General features: G+C 58.8%; 1 protein-coding gene across 1 annotated transcript; it reads left to right on the top strand.

Moving 5' to 3' along the window:
• The first annotated feature begins 1402 nt into the window (after nt 1-1402).
• Nucleotides 1403-26437, top strand: JAK3 (Janus kinase 3). Its single transcript, XM_077842118.1, has 24 exons — nt 1403-1529; nt 3713-3927; nt 4705-4828; nt 5989-6100; nt 6821-6966; nt 7326-7623; nt 8480-8602; nt 10749-10906; nt 12616-12721; nt 13339-13525; nt 14020-14141; nt 14864-14995; nt 15160-15244; nt 16219-16352; nt 17177-17315; nt 17715-17866; nt 18986-19136; nt 19516-19655; nt 20410-20599; nt 21309-21433; nt 21774-21946; nt 22848-22965; nt 24134-24244; nt 24344-26437. The coding sequence occupies exons 1-24, from the start codon at nt 1423-1425 to the stop codon at nt 24458-24460; spliced, it is 3465 nt and encodes a 1154-aa protein (XP_077698244.1). The 5' UTR covers nt 1403-1422; the 3' UTR covers nt 24461-26437.
• Nucleotides 26438-27095: the final 658 nt, after the last annotated feature.

Here is a 27095-nt window from a genome sequence, read left to right as displayed (position 1 = left end):
AGCTAGCCCCTCGTGTGGACGCCACGGGCACCCCAGGGAGATTTTCTGCCTCTGTTGCCGAAGCTGCGTCTACACTGGGGCTGGTTGGCCCAGCCAGCAGTTGGGGGCAGTCCCAGAAGCGTAGGCCAAGCCTGTGCAATCCCATTCCCAAGGCCAGGAGCCACCCGACCCTCTCGTGTCCTAGGCAGGGATCTCTCCCCTCCCGCTCTCATCTGGCTTCCTTAGCCCCGGCGTCGCAGAGCTCAGTGCCGAGCAGCCCCCGGCGCGCGCGGCTCTTTGGAGCCTGGATGCTGGCCCAGACCCATCTCGCTGTCTCCCTCCCACCAGCGCGCACAGCAAACCGGCTACAGCTGCAACAGGAAAGCCGCTCTCCCTGCCATGCCCTGCGGTCAGGCCCTCCCACGGGCCGCTCGCGCCTCCCAGCTCGGCAGGAAGCCCATGGGGGCTGGGACCTGAGGGGTGCAGCGCTCCCTCCTTCGCCCCTTGGCCATGCCAGGGACCCTCACTGGCTGCAGGGAGACACGCTGGCCGCATCCAGCAGCATCTGGTCTGTGGCTCCCGGTGGGGGGATGCTGCTCTGATGCCAGAGCTTGGGAGAGCCCCCTCCTCCAGGCTCCACTGGGGCCCCTGAAGAATCCACACTGGGGCTGCTGGCCCAGGCCCGTGGGAGCTCGGCCAAGGCTGTGGGGATGCCCCATGCGCCGCAGAGCCCATCACCTCCCTACAGAGCCTCAGGGCTTTGATTCGAGCGCCCTGTGCCATACTTCAAATCCCATGGCAGGAGCAGGGCGAGGCCGCTCGGAGCCCATGTGGCTGGATCCCAAGGGGTCCCACGGGGTCTCTGGGGGACATGCCTGGACCATGGTTCTGGTAGAGAACGTCCCCTCCACGTGCCTCTGCTGCTCAGAGACTGGGGTTCACCTGGAGACCTCGGGGGGCTGGGAAGGACTCCGTGGGGTGCTGCAGAACTGAGCCCCTATGTCAGAGCAGCCTCAGCACCCAGGGGCTGGCTCGGCAGCCTCTCTTTATACCTGGAACGGGGCAGCTGCTCGCTGGCCTGCAGGGACCCCCTTTAGGCCTGGGGATGCTGCCAACACGGGGCTAGTCAAGCAGAGCGGTCATCCCGCCCCCTAGCATGGTACCGTGGGGCCCGACTGAGCCACCGACTCCGCCCAGAACCAGCACCCGAGGAGGTGCAGCAGAACCCCGGCTTGCTCCTAGGCCCCGCTTCTGTGCCCCCACCCTGCGCTCGGCGGCTCTCCCCTCCAGACTAGTTGGTTCCCTCCCCATCCCACGCACCAGCCTCTGCGAGCAAATGACAGGAAGTTCACACAAAGCCAAGATACACAGAGGGCAGGAAGGAAGCAAGAAGGGGGATTTCCCCCCCCCCCACCATCTTTAATCTGCATCACAGCTCGATCCATGCCCAGCTCCCTGCCCTGGCCCCGGGAGAGGAAACCGAGCACGCTGGCTCCTTGTCCCTCCGGCGAGGGCAGAGCTGCGCCCACGAAGACGTCACCCCACACAAGGTAACGCTCTGGGTCTCACCGGCTGGGATGCAGGGCAGAGCGGGGCCTGGCTCGCGAGCCCATCGTGGCGTAGCTGCTGCGACGGGGGGCTCGGTTCCCTCCCCCGAGGTCATCCAGACCCGGAGGGAAATCGCAAAGGCCTGTTGCTAATAACAGAGGAGGAAGCCGGACAAGGCTGCTCAGCGGCGCACGGTTGTTTGTCTCTTGGGACGTTGGCCGGCCCACTGCGAAGGCGAGCTCTGTCTGAGCCCAGCGAGAGGTGAACGGAGAAGGCCGTCAGCGAGCAGGGGGTTTGGCAGGGCTGGAGGAAGGCTAGGTCTGGGGTCAAGGCATTGAACTGGGCACCTGCTCTGCCCCGACTCCCGGGGGTGGGGGGGGCTTTGGCTAGTCATCTGTCCTTGCTAGCTGAGAGAGTTGGCTGCTCAGCATCAGATGTCTGAGAGGGGCCTGATCTTCAGAGCCCTGCCAGGCCACTTTTTAAACAGGTGGGCCTCTGTGCCTCAGTTTCCCCATCTGTAAGACACACTCCCAGCTCCCAGGTTTGCAGAGTGGGCTGAGGCCCTTTGGCTAGATGGTCTGATGGGGTCACTGGATTCAGCCCCTCCTGTCAGGAGGACAGGGACCATTCCCCACTCGGCGGGGAGGGAGGGGAAATGTACCGCTCTCACTTCATACAACGAGAATCCTGGCACACACACACACACACCCTCTCTCTCTCTCTCTCTCTCACACACCCACACCCACCCCTCCCTCCCGTATACAGCACGAACATGACCACAGCCTGCAAACAACTAACATGTTCATTGCACTTGTGCATCCCCCTCCCTAGAGGGTTTTAAGACCACGTTGGCCAAACCCCCAAAAGGGCTGGTCGGGGGTCGCTTGGCCCTGCCTCAGCGCAGGGCACTGGACTCAAGGCCCCTTTCAGCCCCACATGACTCTGATTCTAAGTTGAAGAGACAAACCAAGTTGAACTTGTGGGGCCTGATTCTTCACTCCCGTGCATGTTTACACCAAACAGCAATGCTACCCTGCCCATTTGCACGGCTGTGCCCACAGAAACCGGAGCGTAACCAAGAACCCCCGCCTCCCCAGTTCAACTCCGGGTGCGTCTTACAAGGCAGCAGAGTGAGGCAAGAAATGAGATTAGCATCAGCTCTCTGGGAAGGGAGTGGTCCCAGCGTGAAATGAGTTCAGACAGGAGACCACAATACGCCCCGTGACGTTGGCACCAGCTGGCCCACGTATTGGCTGGGAGACTAGTCTACGATACCATGTCAGGCCAGTGTAGCCACATCCCGGAGGGCTGTGAAAAATGTTCTGCCCTTGGCAAGTGAACCGAGCCGACTTATGCCCCTGTGTAGGTACCACGGGGTTGCCGGAGGAATTCTTCCTCACTGCCTCCTCTGGGGGTGGGTGGGGGAGGGATTTCAGTGTCTGCACCACCTTGTTTTGAGGCCTTCGCCTCGCCAGGCCCAGGTGCAGGCAGGCTAGTAGAGGGGTGGTGGTGGGGAGGAGAGAAGCCACCTGAATAACTCACCGGCTCCGTTCTGCAGGGCTCTCGGACCAGCCTTGCTCCAGCTGGAGAGGCGGGGTGGGGGGTAGGGGAGCCCCAGGCAGGCCAGCAAGCAGCTGACCACCTGGCCTCTGCATTGCCCACCCTCGTAGAGTCCTGCACCCAGCCAAGCCGCTGTGACTCAAACCCCACTCAGGGGAATGAAGCAGACTGCAAGCAGGAGGCTGCTTTCATGGTTGACTTTCTGAGCGCAGTCACATTGGAAAGGAAGGCCGGGGTGGGGGAAGGTGTATTCGATGCGCTGGCCGGGGCCTTTGCAGCCGCCTGAACAGGTCTTCCTACCTCCCCACCTCGCTGAGGATGAAGTGGCCGGGATGGGAGGGGAGCCAGCACCTGCTAGAGAGCAGGCAGGGGCACTTGCAGGAGCAGAGGAGAGCGTCGCTGCCTGGCCTGGTTTTGCCAGGAGGGTCCATTTGTGGAGGTGACTGGCCCGGGAAATCTGGGTGCTCCGGACCCGCTACCAGCGGGGCTCAGAATCAGCCCGGCGGTGCCGGCGTTTAGTGCCGGAGGCGGCCGCCCAGAGCAGGGAGCGCAGAGAAAAGGAGCCCACTGAGCGGAGAATGTGCCTCGAGCCCGGCTAACCAGCCCCGTCCTGGTGTTGCCGCAGGCTGCCTCCCACCATGGCCCCCCTCGGGGAGGAGACGCCCCTGATCGGAAACAGGTCCTGCAGTCTGTCCTCCATGGAATCGGGGACCCTCCAGGTCTACCTGTACCACCCGGCCAGCACCCCGCGATCGGACCCCGACTTGGGCGGCGTCCTGACTTTCACGTACGGCGAGTACTTGGCCGAGGAGCTCTGCGTGGCGGCAGCCAAGGCCTGCGGTGAGAGGGGCCGGGGGGGGGGGGGGGGGGGTTCTGGGGATGGGATCCACCCGGGGCAGGGGAGGGGAGGAGGTGGCCCCGCCCCCCGTAACGCAATGCCATTGCTTCCCGAGCTGCCCCGATTATGTCGCCACCTGGTGGCCGCAGCCTGAAGCGCCAGTCGACCACGGGGACGGCCGCCAGACGCTCTCCCGGTGCTGCACCTGCCCTGTGTCTGTGGGAGGAGCCCAGCGCCCAGGGCTTCACAATCCCCTTGTCCGGTGCGGGGAGGCCTTGCAGCCCAGGAGATCCAGGGTCAATTCCCAGCTCTTCCCCTAGCCACGGGGTAGCCTGGGATGAGCCGCTTCCCCCCCACACATCAGTTCTACTGGGAGAATGAACCCATCTTTCTTCAGCCCTTGAGCTAGATTGTAAGCTGCCTGGGGCCGAGTGTAAGTGCCCTGCTGCCCCAATCTCGGCAGAGGGCCACCCGGGGCAGGCTGGAGCTCAGGCTCTGAAGCCTAAGGAGGGGGGGAAGGGGTGCACCGAAGCTGCCCCTTCCAAGTTCTGCCTACTCGGCTGTTTTCAGCGCATTTGCCCAAGCCCTGCTTGCCTGAGCCCTGTCTAGAGCCACCCCAGAGCTACCGGAACGGGTGAGCCCCGGGTGCCCTCAAACCAGGCACAGACACCAACACAGCCAGGCCAAGGAGCCCAGGGTGAGCCGCTCTGGTGTCTGGGCTGGTCAGGTTTCCTGCCGGGTTTGCCGAAACGCCTCACCTGCCACTCTCCTCCCTGCAGGGATCCTGCCCGTTTGCCACTCCCTCTTCGCCCTGGCAACGGAGGACCTGAAATGCTGGTTCCCGCCCAACCACCTCTTCACGGTGGACAATTCGAGCTGCCAGGTTGTCGTCTACAGAATCAGGTGCTTACGAACTCCCTGCCCCAGTCGCTGAGCGCCCAGCTCCCGGGGCGTTGTCCGGAGTCACCCCCTTCCTCCCGGGCCTGCAAACTCACGAACCCAGCGGAGACCTCTGGCTAAGCTTCCCCGCCAGTGCAGGCTCCTGGGCGTTCCAGGCAGGAGCGTCTCTGTCCTAGCCCCTACTTCCCTCTGGGCCAACAAACCGCACCCACTCCCTTCCCGGCCTGCCTGGAGCTCGTGGGATCACTCAGGAATTACCCTGTGTCTCCACACAGGGTTTCAGCACCCAAGCCTAGGGCCCCTCAACAGCAGGGCAGTGAGGTCTGTCCGCTCCTGAGCGGGGCCGTTATTTCACACTGGTGCATCCAGGGCCGGCTCTAGGGTTTCTGCCACCCCAAGCAAAAAATTTGCCATAGGTGCATCTCAGGGGCAGGGTTGGCTCGGGAACCTATCGGTGGCACGTTTGATTAGGAACCACCCGACTGGATCAGACCCACGGCCCATCTTGTCCAGCATCCGGTCTCTGCCAGTGGCCGGCCACAGGCAGGTGCAAGAAGGCCTGGGTGGGGGAGGTCTAGGTTGGATATTAGGAACCACTCTTTCACGCGGAGGGTGGTGAAGCACTGGAAGGGGTTCCCTGCGGAGGCGGTGGAATCTCCAGCCTCAGAAGTTTTTAAGACCCCAGCTTGACAAAGCCCTGGCTGGGATGATTTAGTTGAGGTTGGTCCTGCTTGGAGCAGAGGATTGGACTAGATACCTCCTGAGATCTTTTCCAACCCTAATCTTCTAGGATTCTAAGAAGCCCCACAGGAAACAGTTATGGGACAACCTGCCCCCATAGAGCCTCCTGGGGAATGATAGTGTCTTATATTCACTCTAGGCTCATATCTTGTGCCCAGCCCCTTAGCAGGAGGTTGGGGCTCATGCCCCGATGCCAGCAAGTTTTGCACCCTGCCAACATTCTTGGTCCTCTTTAATCCTTGCTATTATATCTGCACATCGCTGCCCCCCCTATAAAATCACCACTGGGGAGCTGGTAACCCCAGGGTCAGAAGTGACACTTCGAGAGGGTCAGTTCTCACCCCCAAGCAGCCAGCCCACCGGGAAGTTAGCGTCTAACATGGAGGAGAAGAGAAGTGAGCTGGGCTCGTTTTCCTCGGCAGGTTTTTCTTCCCCAGCTGGTTTGGGCCGGGGAAATCGTACCGCTTCGGGCTGCTGAATGACCGAGCCAGCGCTGTGCTAGACTGTCCCACCATGAATTATCTCTTTGCGCAGGTGAGTGATGCCCCGGGGGGTTGCTACAGAGCGTTTGTCCCCTAAAGTCAGGTACCAGCATCACCCGCCAGGTGCGTCAACGCCCAGCTGTGAGGTTCAGACATGGCATTGCCCAACCACTTTCCCAGTTGGGCTGCACCCCGGTTCACCGCCCCCCCCACTGCACAGCAGAGGAGGGGAGGCGCAGAGAGATAAAGCAGCTGTCCACAGCCCTGCAAGGCCCCAGGGGCAGAGCTGGGAACTGCCCCCCAATCTCCAAAGTGCCAGCCCAGCACCTCGGCTGCTTGCGAGCATGGGCCTCTGCCAGCCTGATCCCAGGTGCACAAAGGGCCCAGGCACCGCCTAGACTGGGTTGTGAACAAGGTATAACTGGAGTGTGGAAATCCCTGTGCAGCAAGCTGGGAACTGCCCGTGGCTGTACAACTGGGGGGGGGGGGGGATGTTGCCAGGGCTGGAGTCACCCCAAGATCAAGCATCGCTCAGGGGGCTCAGGGTCCCTCAGTGTCCCCCAATCCCTTGGAAGGAAGCTTACTCACTTGTGGCCCCGTTTCCACATCCCTGCAAGCAGGGGGGATCCCGGAGCACCAGCTGGAGCCTCGCTGTGCTAGTGTAGCTGATCTGGGGGGCGTGGGGCAAAGTGGCTCTCCCCACGGGAGACGGCTGTAATCGCAGCCTGGTGCTGAGCTGACCGTGCGTGGTGTGCTTGGGGGTGGCCCCCAGTCCCGCAGCGATTTCATCAGCGGGCGAATGGAGGGGGCGCTGAGCCTGCAGATGCAGGAGGAGTGTCTCAGCCTGGCCGTGCTGGACATGCTGAGGATGGTCAAGGAGAGGAAGTGGAGCCTGGAGGAGATCTTCAACAGCGTCAGGTGAGAGAGGGATTGGGCAGGGGGCAGGGGGGCCAGCAGGGCAGGGGGATCCCGATCTGTCCCTTCTAGCGTCTGGCCCCAGTTCCACCTGCCAAAGCAGCTGCAAACGCACCCGCTTCCCTGCCCTGCTGGGTTCCAGCAGCAGCCACCAGTGCAGACACAAATGCTCACCACACAGGCTCACCCCCAGCTGCCCAGGCCTTGCTTTCAGCCTCCCAGGGACCCCGGCCAACAGGTCCCACAGATCCCAGTTGGCGAGCTACCAAGGGCCACCTCCTCTCACATAACACCTGGAGAAGGGGCTGTTGGGGAGGCTAGGCCAGGACCAGGTCTCCTCCATCCTCTTCTTCCACCCCCAGCTACAAATCCTGCATCCCAGAGACACTCCGGCACCAGATCCAGCAGCAAAGCTTCCTGACCCGCAAGCGGATCCGGAGGAAGTTCCACAAGTCCCTGCGGAAGATCAGTGGCTGCCAGACCGATGATTGCACCCTCAAGCTCAAGTACCTGATTGACCTGGAGAAGCTGGAGAGGGCCTGGGTGGAGGAGAGCTTCCCGGTCCGAGCCCACAGCGCTAGCGAGCGGGGCCAGGAGGGGCAGAGGATCATCCACGTGTCTGGGGAGAACGGGATCTTCTGGAGCCACAGCGGGGACAAGGTGAGGCTGAGGGGGCGTGGGGCAGGAGCAAACACCAGCCCTCAGCCCCACATGGCTCAGCTGGGGGATTGAACCATTCGATGCCAGCGATGGGGCTGGGGGGGCAAAGGGCTGTTACTGCTCCATACTTTTGAAACATGGGGCGATACCACCCCCCCTCCCCCCACACACTTTTGCAGTCCATCCCCCACCTCTGGATTGACCCTGGGACCATGGATCTAAAAGCACAAACCTCTCCTGCTTGAGCTAATTAGCCGGAAAGCCATAGCAGCCTCCGAAACCTATAGCACGCCACCGCCACTAGAAGGGGCCGCAGCCCTGGCTGGTGTCGGTGTGGGGCACACCACAATGTGCGCTCCATCTCCTCCACAGACAGGGAATGAAAACCCGGCTCGACGTGCCAGGAAAGGCCGGACGGGTTTTCGTTTCCTGTTTCCCACCTGCGAAATTCAGCCCTTGTCTTGCTCTTGCTTTCCCAGGAAACTTGATGGGCCACTGGAGAACTCGCAGGTCTATGGCATCAGGGAAACCAGGCCAGAGAGCTGGGAGGGAAAGTGGCTTGTCCTCCAGCTGCCTTAAACCTCTGTGCATTTTATGTGTCCTCTTACCCCCGTTTAATCCTATCACCAACCAGCCAGGTGGGAGGATTGTTCTCCGGGAAAGACCCAGCCCCAGCCCTTCACTTGAGCTTCTGTGTCCTCCAGCAAAACCAGGGGCAAGAAGAATCCACCCTCCTGCTACATCTGAAACCTCACCCGGGGTCCGAGGCTTGGGGGACGTTTCGGGTCGGTTCTTGTTGTCTCGCATTGGGAAAATGCTCAGTTCGGAGACCCACTTCTCCTCCTCTCCACCCTAGAGCCGCCAGCCGTTCTGCGACTTCCCTGAAATTGCCGACATCAGCATCAAGCAAGCGAGCCGGGATAGCAATCCAGTGGAGAACCGGATCGTCACCGTCACCAAGACGGACAACAGGATCCTAGTGAGTGTGTGTGTGTCAGGTGGGGGAGCTACCTCATTCTGACTGCCCGCTGTTCCCTTTTGGGCACGCACGGGTCTCTGTGTCCTTTCTAGACACATAGGAGAAGGGACCTCAAGAGGTCAGCTAGTCCAGCCCCCTGCACTAAGGCAGGACCAAGTAACCCTAGACCATCCCTGGCAGGGGCTTGTCCAGCCTGGTCTTAAAAACCCCCAGTGACAGAGATTCCACCACCTCCTTAGGGAAATTCCAGGCTTAACTCCCTTGACAGTTAGGAAGTTTTTCCTAGTGTCTAACCTAAATCTCCTTTGCTGCAATTTAAGCCCATTGCTTCTTGTCCTGACCTCAGCGGTTCACAGCAATGTATCATCCTCTTCTTTAGAACAATCTTTTATGTACTTGAAGACTTATCAGGTTCCCCCCCCCAGTCTTCTTTTCTCCAGGCTAAACAAACCCCGTTGTTTGAATCTTTCCTCGGAGGTCATGTTTTCTAGACCTATCATCATCTTTCTTGCTCTCCTGTGGGCAAACATGAGCCTACCATGTCATGAGTACTTTCACCCAAGCTCCCCTCCACCTTCAAATTCTCAGCCAGTTTCTCTGTATCTGTCAGGAACAAATCCACCTCAGCCTCTGCCCTAGTCACATCCTCTGCCTTCTGCGATAAAAACGTGTCCCCAGGGCATTCCAAGAACTAGTTGGATAATCTGGGCCCTGCTGCATTATTCCCCCCGCAACAGCTGTCGGAGTAGCTGAAGTCCGCCATCACCACCAACTCCTGTGCTTTGGATGGTTTTGTTAGTTTACATAAGAACGACCATACTGGGTCAGACCCATAGGCGCCAACTTCTCCTGGCGCTGGTGGGTGCTCGCGCCCCCCCCCCCCGACCCTGACTTCACCCCCATTCCAACTCCTTCCCCAAAGTCCCCACCCCAACTCTGCCCCCTCCCTGCCCCCATTGGGCTACTTCCCCAAATCCCTGCCCTGGCCCTGCGTCTTCCCCGCCTCCTCCCCTGAGCGCCCCGTGTTCCTGCTCCTCCCCCCCCCCAGATGTTTTGTGGTGGCAAGCGCTGGGAGGAGAAGCGGGGGTGGCGCGCTCAGGGGAAGAGGCAGAGGTGAGCTGGGGCGGGGAGCTTGGCACCCACAAATTTTTCCCCATGGGTGTTCCAGCCCCGGAGCACCCACGGAGTCAGCGCCTCTGACCAAGGGTCCACCTAGCCCAGTGTCCTGTCTTCCGACAGTGGCCGGTGCCAGCTGCCCCAGAGGGAATGAACAGACCAGGGAATCATCCAGTGACCCACCCCCTGTCGCCCACTCCCAGCTTCTGGCAAACAGAGGCCAGGGACACCATCCTGGCTAACAGCCATTGAAACGTTGTTTAAAAACAAGCCTCATCCACCACTTCTTTCTGGTTAGCGGTCCTGGGCCCTGTAGTAGACCCGGCCCAGGAGATCGCCCTTGATTTTCACTCCTTTCAGCCTTAGCCAGAGATACAGCCCACCATGCCGTTTGCCTTTTCTGCACTAGTATCACATTGCGGACTCCTTCCATGTGCGATCCCCCATGGCTGCCAGAACCTATTCTGCAGCCCTGCCAGTCATTCTCCATTTTGCATATGTGCAGAAAGAACCAAAGTAAAGTCTCTATGAGTGAGCAAGAGCCGGAGGGAGCGGGACGTGTGCGTCTCCTCTGTGAGATCTGCACTAAACACAACTCAAAATGGCCTGCCGCAGACAGCCGAGTCCTTAGAGATTTAAAGGCACGGTACACAGGAAATGAAGCCACAGCTGTTACTGTTCAGTGTTCCATCACAGAACCTGCCCCTCACAAGGGTTTCCCTCTGCCCAGGGGCAGCCTTCTTCTCCTCGCCAGGCCTCCACATGGACACAGGACAGTTGGCATCCCAGGTTCAGGGAAGCTGTACCCCCATTTCCTCCCCACTCCCATTGGCTTCCAAAATTGGCTGACCACAGTGACAGCAGCACAATGCACTTGCCCTTGTACCCTGCCCGTTCCTTCCACAGCACCCCCTGCGCAGGGCCAGGGCTCAGTGCCACCCTCTTGGCCTGGCTGAGCATGAGGGATGCTTGTGGCTCCGATTCCAGCTGAGCCCGTTGTCTCTCTCTGCCCCTCCCCTCACCCCCCCAGGAGGTGGAGTTCCTCACGCTGCAGGAGGCCCTGTCCTTCGTCTCCCTCATCGATGGCTACTATCGGCTGACAGCAGATGCTCACCATTATTTCTGCAAGGCAGTGGCTCCCCCCCGGCTGCTGGAGAACATGGAGAACCAGTGTCATGGACCCATCAGGTGGGGATGGTGACGGGACCCTTGCCAGCAGCAGCGCCGCCTGGCTAGAACACAACTCCCCTGCCAACTTGGCAGCCTCGGGCTCTGGATTCCTGGGGGCAGGGAGTTAAAAATACCCTCTGCAGGAAATGTCAAGTAATCATTTAGGTAGGACCTACACAAAAACAATGCTTGCTGCTCCCCTGTTTTGGCTCTGAAGGGGCACTGCACTTGTTCTGTTCACCAGAGCTGTGCTGAAATAGGAGGAGGGAGATGATGCTTGAACAAGGAAATTGGTTTTTAAGGGAAAGCATTTTTAAGTAGAGGGTGTGGACTCCTAGGTAGTATTCCCAGCTCTGGGAGGGGAGTGGGGTCCGGTGGGTTAGAACAGGGGAGTCTGGAGTCCAGACTCTTGGATAGTATTCCCAGCTCTGGGAAAGAGTGCGATCTAGTGGTTAGAGCAGGGAAGGTAGCCAGGACTCTTGGGTTCTATACTTGCGTCTACCAATGACTGAGTCCTTATGAGACATCATACAATATTTGGAAAGGGCTCGGAGAACCATTTCTGGGAAGTCTCCTGACACGGAGTCCCTGGGCGATGCTCTGGAACTGCTCCCCATGAAGCCAGTCAGGACTCTGTGGCAGTCGCCTTTCTGTGAGCAGCCTGTCTTCAGGACACACAGCTCACACAGCTTCCACCTTCCTGGGTCTGACCTCGGAGCATTCAGCATCCTCTGCCCCTCCGTGCGCTTCCCCCAGCGAGTCCGCTCAGGCGGGGCTCCTGGGGAACCCAGAGGGTCCTGCACCCCAACTTCACAGTCAGACGTGACTCTCAGCCAGCCAGTAAAACAGAAGGTTTATTAGACAACAGAAACATGGTCTAAAACAGAGCTTGCAGGTGCAGAGAACGGGACCCCTCAGCTGGGTCCATTTTGGGGAGCAGTGAGCCAGACAACCACGTCTGCACTTCACTCCATGTCCCAGCCAGCCCCAAACTGAAAAACCCCCTCCAGCCCCTCCTCCTCTGGGCTTTGTTCCTTTCCCGGGCCAGGTGGTCACCTGATTCCTTTGTTCTCTAACCCTTCAGCTCTCACCTTGAAGGGCCCAGGCACACACATGCCCTCTAGGGCTCTGCAATGATCATACACCCTTACTCCACCCCCTAGATACTTAAGAAATGCCTAGGGGAAACTGAGGCACCCCCACACTATTCAGAGGAAACATTAAGAACAGTCCCACTTTGAGCAGGGAAGGTAGCCAGGACTCTTGGGTTCTATACTTGCGTCTACCAATGACTGAGTCCTTATGAGACATCATACAATATTTGGAAAGGGCTTGGAGAACCATTTCTGGGAAGTCTCCTCAAAGGGGATAGATCCCAACTAATTCTTCTGAAAGCCCCACCGTTGCCTTTCATGTTCTGTCTGACCCCAGCTCCCCTTCCAAATGGAGGAGCCAGAATCCGGAGGGGAGGCAATGGGGAGCGCGTTCTAAAAACCCTTCATTGCATGTAAAGCGTCACGTGGCCTTTGCAAACTGACCCCTCCACCCTCGCTCTAAAGGATGGTGCCATGTGCCAGGCCTCGGCACTGAGCATGCTCAGTGAGTCTGCAGTATCTTAAAGGGACAGTGCAGAGTATAGCTGTGCTGGACCCAGTTGCTGCGGGCTCTGGTTGGTTCCTGGCAGCTGGGACCTTCGCAGGGTCCTGACACGGGCCTGGGCTTTGCAGGTCTGAGTTTGCAGCAAAGAAGCTGGCAGCGAATGACGAGGGAGCCTACCTCCTCCGCCGCAGCCCGCAGAACTTTGACAGCTACTTGCTGACTGTCTGCATCAAGGTGAGACCTCGCGATTGACAGTACCTGTCCTCTGCTGGCTGCCTGGGGCGCAGGGGGATGCCAGGCTGCTTCCCCAAAGCTGTTCAGCATCAGAGTTTATTCATGCTTCCCAGCCCTCTGCCGGGGAGGACATCAACCCCACAGGGATCCGCTCCCGTCCAGTGTGGGAGTCCAGTCCGGAATTCCCCAGTGACCCATCCAGGCTAGAAAGGGTCCGGCTGAGTCACCAACCAGAGGGAGGAGAGAGGATCTGGAACTGGGATTCAGTTCTCACCTGGGACAGATGCTGGGCGTGGTCCCCAGGAGAAAGACCCGGCATGGATTTCTCTGCCTTGGTCCCCTCCCTGGCTGCGTAGAGAACTGCCCTGCATGGACCTAGGTCTATTCGGGGTGTCTCAGAGCCAATGAAGCCCAACTCCTTGGATGGGCCAAGACCCCCTCTACCATCCCTGCCCGCTATTTGGACTCTGCCTTTAGCCTCCTGCATCTCACTCAGGGATGCCCAGTCCCCAGCTCCTAGCGCCTGTTGGCCCAGATCATGGACTGTGGCTCCTTGTGGCTGAAGGATCCTTTGGGTCACATGCCGCTGGCTAACTGCCCCCTGCTCTGCTCTGCAGACTTGCTTCGGACGGGATTACAAGGGCTGCCTGATCCAGAGGGACAAGGATGGGAGCTACTCCCTCTCCGGAGTTGCCAGGCGCTTCTGCAGCCTCCAGGAGCTGCTCTGCACCTACCAGAACTGCACCCTGCACGCCGACGGGGTGGCCCTGCACCTGGGCACCTGCTGCCCTCCCCAGCCCAAAGGTAAAGCCAGGGTGTGATGCCACACATGGCACCCGGGGGCACCACCTGGATCCAGACTCGGGGCACGTGGTGGGCCAGACCCATAGGCGGGAGCCAGGTTCTGCCTAGCCAATGGGTTGGAGGGCTGAGGAAACCAAGGGCAGCTCAACGGTCTGTGATGTCACGGCGGCGGGTGTGGCCAGCAACATTTAAAGCCCAGTTGTGCCGGCTGCCCCGTGGGCACTGCTGAGGACCATTGCGCCTGCTGGAGACTGTGTGTGCCAGGATGACGAGGATGTCTCCAGTCTAAGGGTCTGTCTCCCAGTCCCCCCCACAAGCCGTGCACATCCAGGCCAAGCCCTGGGTCTAACTGTGGGAGCTTTGTCCCCCTCCCTTCCCACGCTGAGCCCCTGTGCTGAGCAGTGAGGGAGCATCTGACCATTACATGGCGAGACCCCCCCGCTCACCCCATGCCATGGTCCCTGCTGATTTGTCCCCTTCCCTCTCCTCACAAGAAAAATCCAACCTGCTGATCGTGCGAAGCAGCTGCTGCCAGCTCCCCAGCTCCCCCTCTGCCCCACGCCGCAGTGTCAACCAGATGATGTTCCACAAGATCCAGCCGGAGAACCTGATGATGGTAAGTGGCGAGGGCTGGGGACACAGGGCCCACACCAGGGTCTGGCTGGACAGGGGGACTCCTCTCCCAGCCACATTTCTGGATCAAACCCAGAAGCGGGTGACCTGCCCAGGACTCCTGGGTTCTCTGCCCAGAACTGGGAAAGTAGTATGTTCTAGTGTTCAGATCAGGGGCCTGGGGGAGGCGGCTCAGGACTCCTGGGCTCTTTTCCCAGTTCTGAAAGGATTGCATGGTCCAGTGGTTACAGCAGGGGAGGGGGCATTGTCAGGACTCCTGGACTCTGACCCAGATTCACCATGTGACCTTGGGGGAGTTCCTTCCCCGCTTGGTACCTCAGTTTCCCTCTCTGTGAAATGGGCAATATTGAGGGCAAGGGCCTGATCCTTTCGCTCTGGTGTAAACTGGGAGTCGCTGGCAGGCACAGTACTTGGGAACAAAGGGAGACAGGCAGCAGTGTTGTGTACTGCTCCCACACCACCCCTGCCTGCGAGAGGAGACAGACACCAGGGTGATGGGCACAAGAGGGCTGGCATTTCCAGAGGAGGCTTGTGGGAGTTAGGTGGGTGCCCAGCTCCCAGCAAAGGGGGCGCTGAAGGATTGTGCCCTGGCTCCAGGGGGAGCTGGTGAATGACCCAGGGCAGATGGAGGGGTGGATGTGCTGGGGGGGGTGCCCCCTGGTTATTTATCCCCTCCCCTCATCTCCTCGCTCTTGCTTCTGACAGTGCGAGAACCTGGGCCAGGGATCCTTCACCAAGATCTACCGGGGCATCAAACGGGACCAGGAGGACGACGAGTGCCACGAGACCGAAGTCCTGCTGAAGGTGATGGACAGCAGCCAAGGCAACTGCTCCGAGGTGAGGCCTGAGGTTGTCAGGGGGCAGGGGGCTGAGCCGACACACTGGGCTCCCTGCAGCTTGCCCAGTGTGGGGCGGCCTGGCTCTAGAGCAGCTAAGCCAGAGACAAAGCAAGGGGACAGGTATCCTAGCTCAGCCTAACCCGGATTCTCCGTCCGTTCCAGTCCTTTCTTGAAGCCGCCAGCATAATGAGCCAGATCTCCCACAAGCACCTGGTTCTGCTGTATGGGGTCAGCATCAGGGAAAACAGTGAGTAACGCCCCTGCCGGGGCCTTTCCCGGGATGCTGCCCAGAGAAGGCGCGTGGCAGGGAAGGCCCTGAATCATTAGAACGGGGAGGTGTCCGGGCAAAATGCCAGTTTCTTGCTCCACAGTTGATTCTGCTTGTTTGCCATTTACACTCACAGCGAGTCAATCCCAAGCGGTTTCACTTCCTGAGGCTGGAACCCAGGTGTCCTGGCTCTCAGTCACTTCTCTCAGCACCAGATCACCCAGCTGTCCCTTGCTCTAGCCCCTGGCTCACGCTCTCTCCCAGAGCTGGGAACAGAAATAACTTAGCAGTCCTGACGCCCAGCCCCCCACCAGACTACACCCTGCGCCCAGGGCTGGGGACAGAAACCAGGAGTCCTGACTCCCAGACCCCTCCTCGAACCCACAGCCCATTCCCAGGGCTGGGGATAGAACCCAAGGGTCCTGACTGCCTCTTCCACCCCTATTCTAACCCTCAGACCTCACTATGCCCCCAGAGCTGGAAACACAGGAGGCCTGATTCCCTGCTGCTTTAACCACTAGCTCCCCTTCTGCCCCCAGAGTTGGGGCCAGTGTTGTAGTGTCCACGTTTTTAACTCTGCAGAGAAAAATCTTGTTAGAGTCCCCCCCAAAATGCATATGGGGAGATTTATGAATCAGACTCACGAAAACATTTCTGTTGGAAGGCAGCACGGGGCACTGGAGCTGGGGGGTCAGGACTCCTGGGTTCTAGTCCCAGCTCTGGGAAGGGAGTGGGGTCCAGGGGACCGTGAGGGGCTGGGAGTCGGACTCCTGGGTTCTATTCCCCTGAGCCAGCAAGATATCCTGAGGACACAACCAGAAGGTCCTCACAGGTATTTGTGATACAGGAACCATCCTCCCTGGGCTGGGTCAGGGAAACTCTGCCTCTGTAGCCAAGTGGTCCTGGCCCAACCAGCTGCCGTGAGACGCTGATCGCTTGCCCCTCCCCCGCAGGTATCATGGTGCAGGAATACGTCCGGTTCGGCGCGCTGGACATATACCTGAAGAAGAACCAGGCTGGGGGCAAGGTGACAGCCAGCTGGAAGCTGGAGGTGGCCAAACAACTGGCCTATGCCCTCAACTTTTTGGTAAGCTGGCAGATGACTCACGGTCAGCCCCTAGACCCCCTCCCCAACCTCCTTGCCAATATCCCCCTTGATCACCCAATATCAGCATGCCCTCCTTGGGCCCTGCAGGCAGGCCCTTGGTTATTTACAAGGAGCCAAAGACTAGGCTGGGGTTAAACTCCCAGAGCAGTTATTAAACCTGAGAATGACTCATCCTGCTCCTCACACACACACACACACACACAACCCCCTTCCATGGGGTTTTCCCTCATGGTTAATTTCAGTAATAATAAGAATCTGTAGCTCTTACCTAGCACTTTTCATCAGTCAATCTCAATGCATTTCACAAAGGCAGACAGGATCATCAACCCATTTTATAGAAGGGGAAACTGAAGCCCAGGGAGGGCAAGTCACTTACCCAAGGTCCCCCAGGGGGCCAGTGAAAGAGCCAGGAATAGAAGCCAAATCTTCTGAGTCCCAGTCCTGTGCACTAGGTCACAGTCCAGCCCTCTCCCCTTACTACTGGAGCATTTCTAGGGTTGCAGGCCAGCCTTCATTCCCTCTGCAAGGCAATCAAAGCATTTGATCCTCCTGGGTGGGTGGTGATAGGGCCCACCTGGTCTGGCAGCCAGGGTGAGTCAGCAGAAATAGCTCTGCAGCTGCATGTCCCTGGCACCTTCAGTACTCTGGAAATCAAAGCCCTAGATTCTGTGGTAAAAGACGGACAATGGTGGGTGGTAAGTAACAGCCCCAGGCCCAAATAACCTGGTGAACAGGGAAACAAAGAGACATACTGGGCTGTTCACTGCTGACATTTGCAACTGACCACTTTGCTTCTTCCCCAGGAGGATAAGAAGATCGTGCACGGCAACGTCTCTGCTAAGAAGGTCCTGCTGGCCAGGGAGGGGGACGCTGCCAGCGGCAGCCCCCCTTTCATAAAGCTCAGCGACCCTGGAGTCAGCCTCGCCATGCTGACCAAGGAAAGTAAGTTCCCTGGGGCAGAACCAGCTCCCATCACGACTCACACCCCATGAGGCTGGGGAGGGACAGAGGCGTCCTTTGGGAAGAGGCATCCTTCCATCCCCCACCTTTCCGCCGAGGAGAAGAGTCTCCCTTGAAACAGACCAGTTTGTCTCCACTGAGGAAAGGCCCTTGGGATCCCACCAGGGCCTTCCCTGGCTCCCATCACCATAGTATCTGGGCTCCTCAGAGTCTGCAATGTATAGCAGGGCAGGGCTACGATCCCCACTGCACAGAGGGGAAACTGAGGCACAGGGCAGCTAAGGCCCAGATCTTGAAAGGTTCTTAGGCTTGGCAACAACAGTTACCAGGGTGCCCGCGTGCGGAACTGCCTTCACCCCACCGGTGTGTACTCCCTTGCAGTGCTGATCGACCGCATCCCCTGGGTGGCCCCCGAGTGCATCAGCAACCCCAAGAACCTGGCACTTGAGTCGGACAAGTGGAGTTTCGGGGCCACCGTGTGGGAGATCTTCAGCGGGGGCACCATGCCCACGAGTGTCCTGGAGCCCCGGTCGGTGAGTCGGCCCCTCTGCTCCCTGGAATCCCCCCTCCCATGGTTCTGAGCCACACGGCAGCCCCAGAAGGGTCACTTCCCTTCCTCTGTTCCTGCGGCTGGGATTTTACCAGCCTGGAGGTGCTGGTTTGTGTCGGCAGAGCGGGTCTGACCTGCAGTCACTCCCATGACAACTTCTCTGCAAAGTTCCTCTTCGGAGGGCCCCTGCCCAGAGCAGCTGTTCCTTCACTGTGCTGCTCCCACTCACGGGCACCAGGCAGCGATGCACCATTGGAAACTTACAAGGCCCCTTGACACTGCTGGCGAGCCTGGGTGGGCAGAGGCAGATCCGGTTCAAGAATCGGGGCCCACAATCTTGGCATAGCAGGAAGGTCGGGGTCACTCTGGTTAGTTGAGGTGCCATTGGGGTGCAGGCATCAGAGTCTGACACATGCCCCCCTAAAAGCTGGGGGAGTAGAGCCAACCCCAAGCGTTCCCGTGACATGAGTTTGTCGGCTCCCCAGAATCGCGATCAGCTTAAAAACCATGAGATAAAAACATTGGGTTCTTTTACCTTTGCCTTCAGGGGTCTGAGCCCCTCGGGGTCCCCACTTCCACCCTTCCTCACCAGCCAGGAAGGCTGGCAAACGTTTTGCTTTTCGTTTTTTAAATGGAAGCCAAGATTTGCATGTACTACCATGACTCCCAGAGCTGGGACTTTATGAAAACCTCCCAGTATCCTGCGACTTGTGATGAAGCCATTTCAATTGGCAAGGCTCCTTCTGACCCCGGGGGAGGGGCATGTGCTGGAAGGCAATCGGCCCTTCCCCCGCTGCATGTTATTTTTAAAGATTTTTTTTTTTAAAACCCGACGGTTCCCCGTGGAGAAGGACAAGGGCGTTTGGGCTCCTCCTCCTGGCATCCCCCTGCACCTGGGGCAAATGCAGGTGGAAACTCCAGCCGGCTGGGAGACCCGAATGCCACAGCTTCTACCCGGGCAGGCCTTTATCCACCCCCGCCACCCCCCATTCATGGCAGAGGGCGGTGTCGGGTACCGAGCAAGGGATGACCCAGTGGGGGGACCCAGGTGATCCCCAGGCAGTGCAACACCGAACCCCCCTGCCCCCTTTCCCCTGGATAGAAACTCCAGTTCTACCAGAACAGCCTCCAGCTGCCGGCTCCCAAGTGGACGGAGCTGGCCAATCTCATCACCCAGTGCATGGACTACCGGCCGCGCTGGCGACCCTCCTTCCGGGCCATCATCCGGGACCTCAACAGCCTCATCACCTCAGGTGAGTGCCCGGCCGGCGCACGTGGGACAGGCTGCCGAGAACACGGGGCGCGGGTCCCGAGCCCCACGCCCGGCGGTAACGGCCACGGTCCGTTAAGGGCCTGTTGGTCCCCGCGGATGACTCTGGCCCCCCGTTTACCAGGCTGACTGTGGTCTCTCTTGCCTCCAGCCCTGGCCTGGCCGGGTGTGAGGCCAGGGTGGCTCCAGGGCGTGGTACCGAGCAGGAGCCCTGCTTGCTTTTGGCTCGGTATCGCCCCCTGCAGGACGACACCGGTGCTGCCGCTGCCCAGTTTGCAGCCAGAGGAGGTGGCTGGGCCTGTGGGGGGACTGGTGGGAGCTGGCCATGCAGCCTGACATGCCCACCCTCCCCCACGTTTCAGATTACGAGCTGCTGTCAGACCTGTCGCCCAGCGAGCTCCCAGCCAAGGATGGCTTCTGGAGCTACGTCACAAGCCCAGCGTGCCAGGACCCCACCATCTTTGAGGAGCGGCACTTGAAATACATGTGTGTGCTGGGCAAGGTGAGACCCCGAAAGTCCCGCGCCTCAGGCCCCAGCCTCCCTGTGTGCTTTACATTCCCGCCAAGTCACCCGGCCTGGCCGAGTTGCTGCACCACCCTCACCCCGGCGTTTGGGTGTTAAACAGCTCCCCGGCCGGGCAACCCGGTCCCCTTCCTCCCACGGCTCTCTCGTGGGCAGCCTGACCCCCCAGCCTGAGCCCAGGGCGCCCTTGGGGCTGTGCATTTCCTTTTCCTCAAGCAGGGTCTTTGCCCCCCTAATGTCATTGGGGACCTTCTCCCAGGGCTAGTCACCCTTTGCAGAGGGGCCAAAACAAGGCCTAAGCCTTACTGTGGAGGATTTAAATGGTGCATTGTCCGCCCTGCCAAGGGCCAGTTTCTCCCGTCTTCCACCTCCACAGCTAAACCTTCAAAACCCTTGGCCTCCGTGGTTTCTTGTAGCGGGGAGTTCCGCAGGACAGGCACGTATCACCCACATTAGTGCTGGGCAAATCTTTGCCCCGCCCCCGCGGCAGGCTGGGTAAGGAGCTTATACTGCTGCATCCAGCTGGTGGGGTTTCCAGGAGCCACCGCCAGGAGGAGATGAAGAGCCATGCTGGGTTAGGGTGGGTGGGTGGCGTGGCGTGGCGTGGCAGGCGTGGCATGGCTCGTGGGGATCACGGCCCTTGCTGCAGGCCTTGGGGGGTTGCCACAGCTGTATCCATCAGTCCCCCCCCAGCTGCCAGGCCCCCCACGCTCCGCTCCCTCTCCCGCCCCAGGGGAACTTCGGCAGCGTGGAGCTGTGTCGATACGACCCGCTGGGCGACAGCACCGGGGAGCTGGTGGCCGTGAAACGGCTGCAGCAGAGTTCAGCCGAGCAGCTGCAGGATTTCGAACGGGAGATCGCCATCCTGCGCTCCCTGCACAGCGACTTCATCGTCAAGTACCGGGGCGTGTGCTACAGCCTGGGTGAGCCGGGGGGCCTGGGCAAGGAAGGGTTAACGCTAGGGCTGGGCAGGAGCCCTGGGGTGTCTGAGGCTGGGGCCACATCCGGAGCCAGCGCCTGGCCTGGGTGGGGCTACATTCGGTTAGACCCTCGCAGCCGGGGGCAGTGTGCGTGACGGGGCAGCGCATTCCAGGGGGAGCCGCTGAAATCACCGACCGAGGCACCAGGGTGATGGCTTCAGCACGCTGCAGGGGCCTGTCACAGGCTCTTTGCAGCTCTGCAGCTGGCCCTGAACCATGACCCGCAGCCCCCCTGCTATCCCAGCCCCCCAACCCCGACCCGCAGCCCCTCTGCTATCCCAGCCTACCAACCCCGACCCGCAGCCCCTCTGCTATCCCCAGCCTACCAACCCCGACCCGCAGCCCCCTGCTATCCCAGTCCCACCAGTGTCCCTCAACCCTGACCCGCAGCCCTCTGCTATCCCAGTCCTGGGCTCCCCCACCCCACAGCCCTGCTGGTGCCCCTCAATCCTTGCTGCTTGTTCCAAGCTGAGACCCTCACCTCGCTGCCTGGTGGAGCTTTGACTAGAGCAAACCCGCTCAGGACACAGTGGGTAGAGGACCAGAGCTGAGGGCCAGGTGTGGGGCAGGCTCCTGGGCCAGAGCTGAGGGCCAGGTGTGGGGCAGGCTCCCAGGCCAGAGCTGGCCATGACATCTTTTCTGCACCTGCTAGGGCGGAGGAGCCTGCGGCTCGTCATGGAGTATCTGCCCAAAGGCTGCTTGAGGGAGTATCTGCAGAAGAACCAGGAGCGCCTGGACCACAAGAGGCTGCTGCTCTACGCATGGCAGATATGCAAGGTAGGGAGCCCGGCTGCACCCCCAGGCACCTCCCCGCATGCAGCTCCTCTGCTTTGTGCCCCCGATTCACAGCAAGGGGGACAGGAAACTGAGGCATGGAGCAGTTACATGACTCTCCCAAGGTCACCCAGGGAACCTGTGGCAGAGCTGGGACGTGAGCCCAGGTCTTCACAGCCCAGCCCCAGCGCCTTACGACCGTCCTTCCTTTCCCAAGTGGGTGCATGGAGCAGGGCCAGCTGGCTCTCTGATTCAGAGTAGGCAGGGAGCGGGGGAGCCAGGGCCCCCTGTGAGATTGGCGTGCATTCCCTCTGGCTGGAGGCTTTCAGCGTCTCTGTTCCAGGGCATGGAGTACCTGGGATCCCAGCGCTACGTCCACAGGGACTTGGCCAGCAGGAACATCCTGGTGGAGAATGAGACCCACGTGAAGATCGGGGACTTCGGCCTGGCCAAGCTGCTCCCCCAGGACAAGGAGTACTACGTGGTGCGGGAGCCGGGACAGAGCCCCGTGTTCTGGTAGGGGAGGCCCGGGCTGCCAGCACCCGCTGGACTGCGTTTCGCTCGGGGGTGGGGGCTGCAGCTCCCAGAGCAGCTGAAAGCCAGGACTCCTGGGTTCTTTTCCCAGCTCTGCCACAGGCTCCCTGTGTAGCCTTGGCCATGACACTTCTGCTGCCTCATTTCTCCCCTCTGTAGAAGGGGGATAAACCTCTTAGCGAGCGCTGAGGAGATTCGGAGTGCTCCCCCAACCCACAGTACAATCCAACCTTCCTGCGGGAGGGGCCATTTCACACCTCTAACGCAGTCCATGCTAACAACGGTACTTTGCAAACATCAGCTAAACAGTCGCCCTGTGAGAGCAGTATTGTCAACCCCGTTGTACAGATGGGGAAACCGAGGCACTGGCCTGCGGCCACCAAACAAGTCAGTGGGAGAGCTGGGAATAAAACCTGGGTATTCTTGCCCCCTAGCCCTACACTCTGTCTGCTAGACTCAGCTGCCTCCCCCGGTGGTCCCGTACAGCAGCGACGAAGGATGCCTGGCTAGATGGGGAACGGGAGGCTGGGGGGTGATGTTGGAGTTCTCTGATACAGGGCCCACGGCCCATGCATTTGGGGGACTTTGAGGTCAAAAATGTTGATTTTAAAATTCGCAGCCAACTGTTCAGCTTGCGTAAAATGGTGCAGCTCCCATTGACACCAATCGAGCTGGGCCCAGTGTCTCCGGCTGGGGATCTGGCCCATTTGTTGCAGTATCTGCCTCTGCAAACTGCCCCTTCTCTCTGCCCCTTTTGTCCCTGGAGGGGAGAAGCCCTCACCCACACAACCATCCTGCTTCAAACAAGTACCCTGATGGGCCCTCTGCTTGCACAGCCCAGTGCTCACCCACCTACCTCGCTAACCACCTCCTCCCCGGCCAGGTACGCGCCCGAGTCCCTGTCAGATAATGTGTTCTCCCGCGAGTCCGACGTCTGGAGCTTTGGAGTCGTCCTTTACGAACTCTTCACATACAGCAGCAGAAGCCAAAGCCCCTCCGAGGTGAGACCGCTAGCCACAGCTTCCCCTAAGGGCTCCGTCTCCCGTGAGCATCACAAGGTGCCATGAGTTTGGAGGTTCTCAGCCTCTGCTGCCAGGAAAGACCTTTGGCTGAATCAGGCACATCTCCCCCTGGACTCCTGTGGGAGCTGCCCCCACACCCATCACCAGAGCTGAACTTGGCCTGGTGCATTTAGGATTGCCCCAGAAGAATTGCTGAACAACCCCATGATCTACTTAGTCTCCAACATTGGATGCCTCAGAAGGTTTAACTCCCCTGCCTCAGAGTGCTCCTAATGGGGCAATCCTATCAGGGGAGGGTCTGGGATTCCTTCCTGACCCCAGTCAGCTCATACCCTGAAGCATGAGAGCTGAGAACCCTTGTCACTTAATAAATGTCTAAGCCCCTAGAAGCCAACTAAGTTCCTTGCTTCACTAATATCCTGCAGCAGTAAGTTGCACAGGTGAGCCCCAATGCTATCCCACTGCAAGGTGTCCCCCCTTGGTCACTTATCTGAGCAAACATTCCACACAAGTGACCCATCCACGGCAGACTAAACTGGCAGTTTCCTTTCCTGAAGGCGGCCATGGGTTATGTTAGATACAAACTGAACTTTAGTTGATAAAGGGATAATAAATGACAAATCGATGCTTTAATACCTGGTTAACACTTAGAGTCCAACCTGTCAATAGATTGCTTACAGCCTCTGTACCACCTTACCTTGCTGTGTACATAACCATCCCCGACGCCCTCCTTTCACATCTGTTACCTACTTACAGAACTTCAATTTGTTATTGATTACCCCTTTGTAAATGGAGCTTTGATAGACTAAAGGGTGACCATGGGGACTATATAGTATGGGGAAAAATCAGATTTAAAAAAAGCAAATGGCCTTGCAGTCCCCCCTCCTGCCTGCAGAGGGAGACAAAGTCCCATCTGACCATGGAGATTATATGGCATGGGGTGGGGGTGGGGGGACTGGTTTAAAAAGAGACCTCGCAATCCCCACGCCTGCCTGCAGAGGGAGACAAAGTCCCATCTGACCATGGGAGAAAGGGGGGAAACTGGTTTAAAAAGAGACCTCGCAATCCCCACTCCTGCCTGCGATAGGAGACCAATCCACTCCCAGAGTTTCCATTTCCTGCCTTGGTTTCCCTCCCTGCCTCGCAGGAATTTCTCCGCATGATGGGACTCGACAAGCCCATGCCGATCATTTGCCACCTGCTGGAGCTGCTGAAGGACGACAGGCGGCTCCCCGCGCCCCCTGGCTGCCCCGCCGAGGTAAGGAGCCCGTGCTTCCCCGAAGGCGGGGGTGGCTCTGCCAGGCACGTCCCTCTCCCCGCTCCGAGTTCACGGCTCCGCACCCCTTTCTCCTCCCAGGTGCACGGCCTGATGCTGAGCTGCTGGGCCTTCAGCCAGAGCAAGAGGCCCAAATTCAGCGAGCTGGGGCCGAAGCTCGAGGCACTGCGTGACAGCCGGAGCAAGGTCCGAGGCTAGCAGGACCAGGGAGGAGCGGCCCAGCCCCCTCAGCAGCTCCCGGGCCCCTGTTCCTGTCCGGACTTGACACCGCTCCTCGCACCCTGCCACGCACGCCACCCCCCCCACCCCGCCCACAGGCCAGGGACACCACGGACGGGTCATGGCCTGCGCAGGATCCCACTCATGGGCCCATGCTGTGAAACTGCAGGGACTGAACTCAGGGCAGGGCCCTCGCCCCTGGGACAGAGAAGAGGACGGCGGGACACGCAAGGGGCTTGACGATGGCTCTGGCAGCCCCATGACCCAGCCTCCGGGGCTAAGCCAGACGTGTGCTCGAGGCAGAGCGGCAAAGGGCCCCGGGTTCCCTGCCAAGAGCTAGTCTGAAGGCTTCAAGGCCACAGAGCCGCTCCGATCCCTCCAAGGCTTCTGCGGAGACACCTTCCTCCTCCCCACTTCAGCAGGTTCGGGGACCGGGACCAGACTGCCAGCCCCAGAGCCGCCCGGTGCCCTCCCGCTGGGCTACATCACTGGCCCAGCCCGGTGGCTAACGGGTTTGACTCAGCCGCGGCTGGTGCTGTCCAGGATCGTCGCTTCCCCGGCTTAGGCCTTGGCTCCCAAGGATCCGCTTCAGCAGGGCGCAGGCTGAGGCGCGTTCCCAGCTGCTGTGCCCAGCTATTTGCCCGTGCGGGTGACGGGGGAGACTGAGTCAGCCGCTCGTTGGTGCGGCATGCCATGGGCCGCAGAGTCAATCAGCCCATCCAGTCTGACTCTCCTGTACAACACGGGCTGGAGAACTTCACCCCACGACCCCTGTCCTGTGCGTGGGAGCTTGTGTTTGACAAAGCACCGCCCAGAAAGGCCCCCCACGCCGCCCTAGGGCAGGCAGGCCCTCGCTGCCCCATGTGCTTTGTTCCTGTGGTGCATCACAGTCCTTGAACACAAATCAGAACCATCCGCTGAGCATTGCCCCTGTATTGTACTCACCCCTGTCCCCCCATCTAGTGATGCTACCAGCTAGACCCGATCTGTATTACCCAGAGATCTGTGGAGCTTTTCCCACAGCCCCCGTTTGCTGCTGGAGCTTACACCAAAGACCCTCTATCTTTTAAGATACCTACGGGGAGGCTTTTCACACCCCAGTTCTTCTTGGAGAGGGAGAAAGGACTGGAAATCTCAGCAACCCCCCCCTCCCCCCACAGACCTCCCCAGAGCGTTGCCAGTTAAAGAGAGACACAGAAGAGCAGCACCATGATGAATTAATTTAATTATTCAGAGAGAACAGCAAGGTCTGAATGGAAGGACTCTTAGGGTGAAGCAGTTTTGGTCTTTGAAGCAGACAGGTAGTTGGGGAATTCTCCTCCCACATCCCCCCAAAAAATGAAATTGGATTGAAAATTTAATGAAAATGAAAAACTTTTCTTTTGTTACAGGCAGTGAAAGTTTGTCAAAATGTTCAGGTTTTCATTTTAAAAACATCGACGGATGTTTGTTTTCAAACGCCGAAAACCCTTTGTACGTAGTGGCCAAAAGCTGAAACGTGTTTGGCTCTTCAGCAAAAGTAGGAATGGTTTTGTCCTGTGAAACCTTTTCCACAAAAATTTCATTTATCCGAAACTCAACTGTTGGACAGCACAGCAGGGGCTTTACCCTGGGGACACCGGAGCCGCTTTGCAAAGAGTTAATATATACGAGGTACAAAACAGGGTGTTCCAGCACATGCGAGATGAACTCGATTGCTTTTTAAACTAGCGCAGCTCGGGTGGGCAGGATTCGAGTTTTAATCAGTAAATGTTCGGAACCATCGATTTCTCCATACACACACAACCCGAGGAAGGACTATTGCCAGCGATAACGAGAGACATTTACAGAGAGGTGAAGTAAGAAAAAGATGCTTGACAATAACAGACTTTGATTTAAGGAGTGTGACTTTGTATGTTTCTACCTGTGACATTGACAATTTGCGATTTAACGGTTTATAAAGCTTTAACTTTTTGAACCTTGAAGGCGACTGTCATTAAATTAAATCATTATTGTCTGATCTCCCCCACCCATAATTTCTTGCAACTATGCAAATTGAAATAGACTAAAAATCGGGAAAAATGCATCCCATGAAGAGTGCTCTGATCTGTCGCAGTTATACGGAAATCAAAATTGAATTCTGCTGCTGTCAAGCAGAGAGCTTTCGTCACTAGAAACGCACACAACCCAGCCTTTGGCAGGAGTTAAAGGGAATTTGAAATCAAACCAGGCTTGGCAAACCACTCCCTCACCTTCAAAAAGCCAATCAGCCCCCTCTTCCCCCCCTCCGCCCAAAGTTACCAGGTGGTTTTAAAAAAATAATAATAATAATTTTGGCATCTTCTTATTTGTCTCCTGGCTCCTGAGCCTTTGAGTGTCCCAGGTCCAAGCTTTCATCGGCACGCAGGCGGGCGAGAAACACCCTTGGGCAGCTGAGCTGCTGGAGTAATCCCAGGAGTGCGGGAACTGGAACCTTAAAATAAAGTCAAACAACACCCCCCCCACACCCACCCCAGCGCTAACTTTAATGGTGGGAGGGTGGGCAGCAGGATTTTGGATGACTGACAAGCACTGAAATGTCAGCTCTTGGCTTTCTGCTAGGCCTGGGGGTCTTTAAATGGCTTAAAGAAGCCAA

The sequence above is a fragment of the Eretmochelys imbricata genome, chromosome 25, assembly GCF_965152235.1.
Source record: "Eretmochelys imbricata isolate rEreImb1 chromosome 25, rEreImb1.hap1, whole genome shotgun sequence".
In the NCBI taxonomy this organism is placed as follows: Eukaryota; Metazoa; Chordata; order Testudines; family Cheloniidae; genus Eretmochelys; species Eretmochelys imbricata.
Note: the sequence above shows the minus strand (reverse complement) of the source record. Positions and strands in the feature narration are given on the sequence as shown.

Excerpts from the sequence above, each read along its gene's own strand:
- JAK3 (XM_077842118.1), top strand. The coding sequence starts at position 1,423 with ATGCCCAGCTCCCTGCCCTGGCCCCGGGAGAGGAAACCGAGCACGCTG. Across the intron at positions 12,722-13,338 it reads TGCTGACTGTCTGCATCAAG|ACTTGCTTCGGACGGGATTA; the intron begins GTGAGACCTCGC and ends TCTGCTCTGCAG. Across the intron at positions 24,245-24,343 it reads CCCCTGGCTGCCCCGCCGAG|GTGCACGGCCTGATGCTGAG; the intron begins GTAAGGAGCCCG and ends TTCTCCTCCCAG.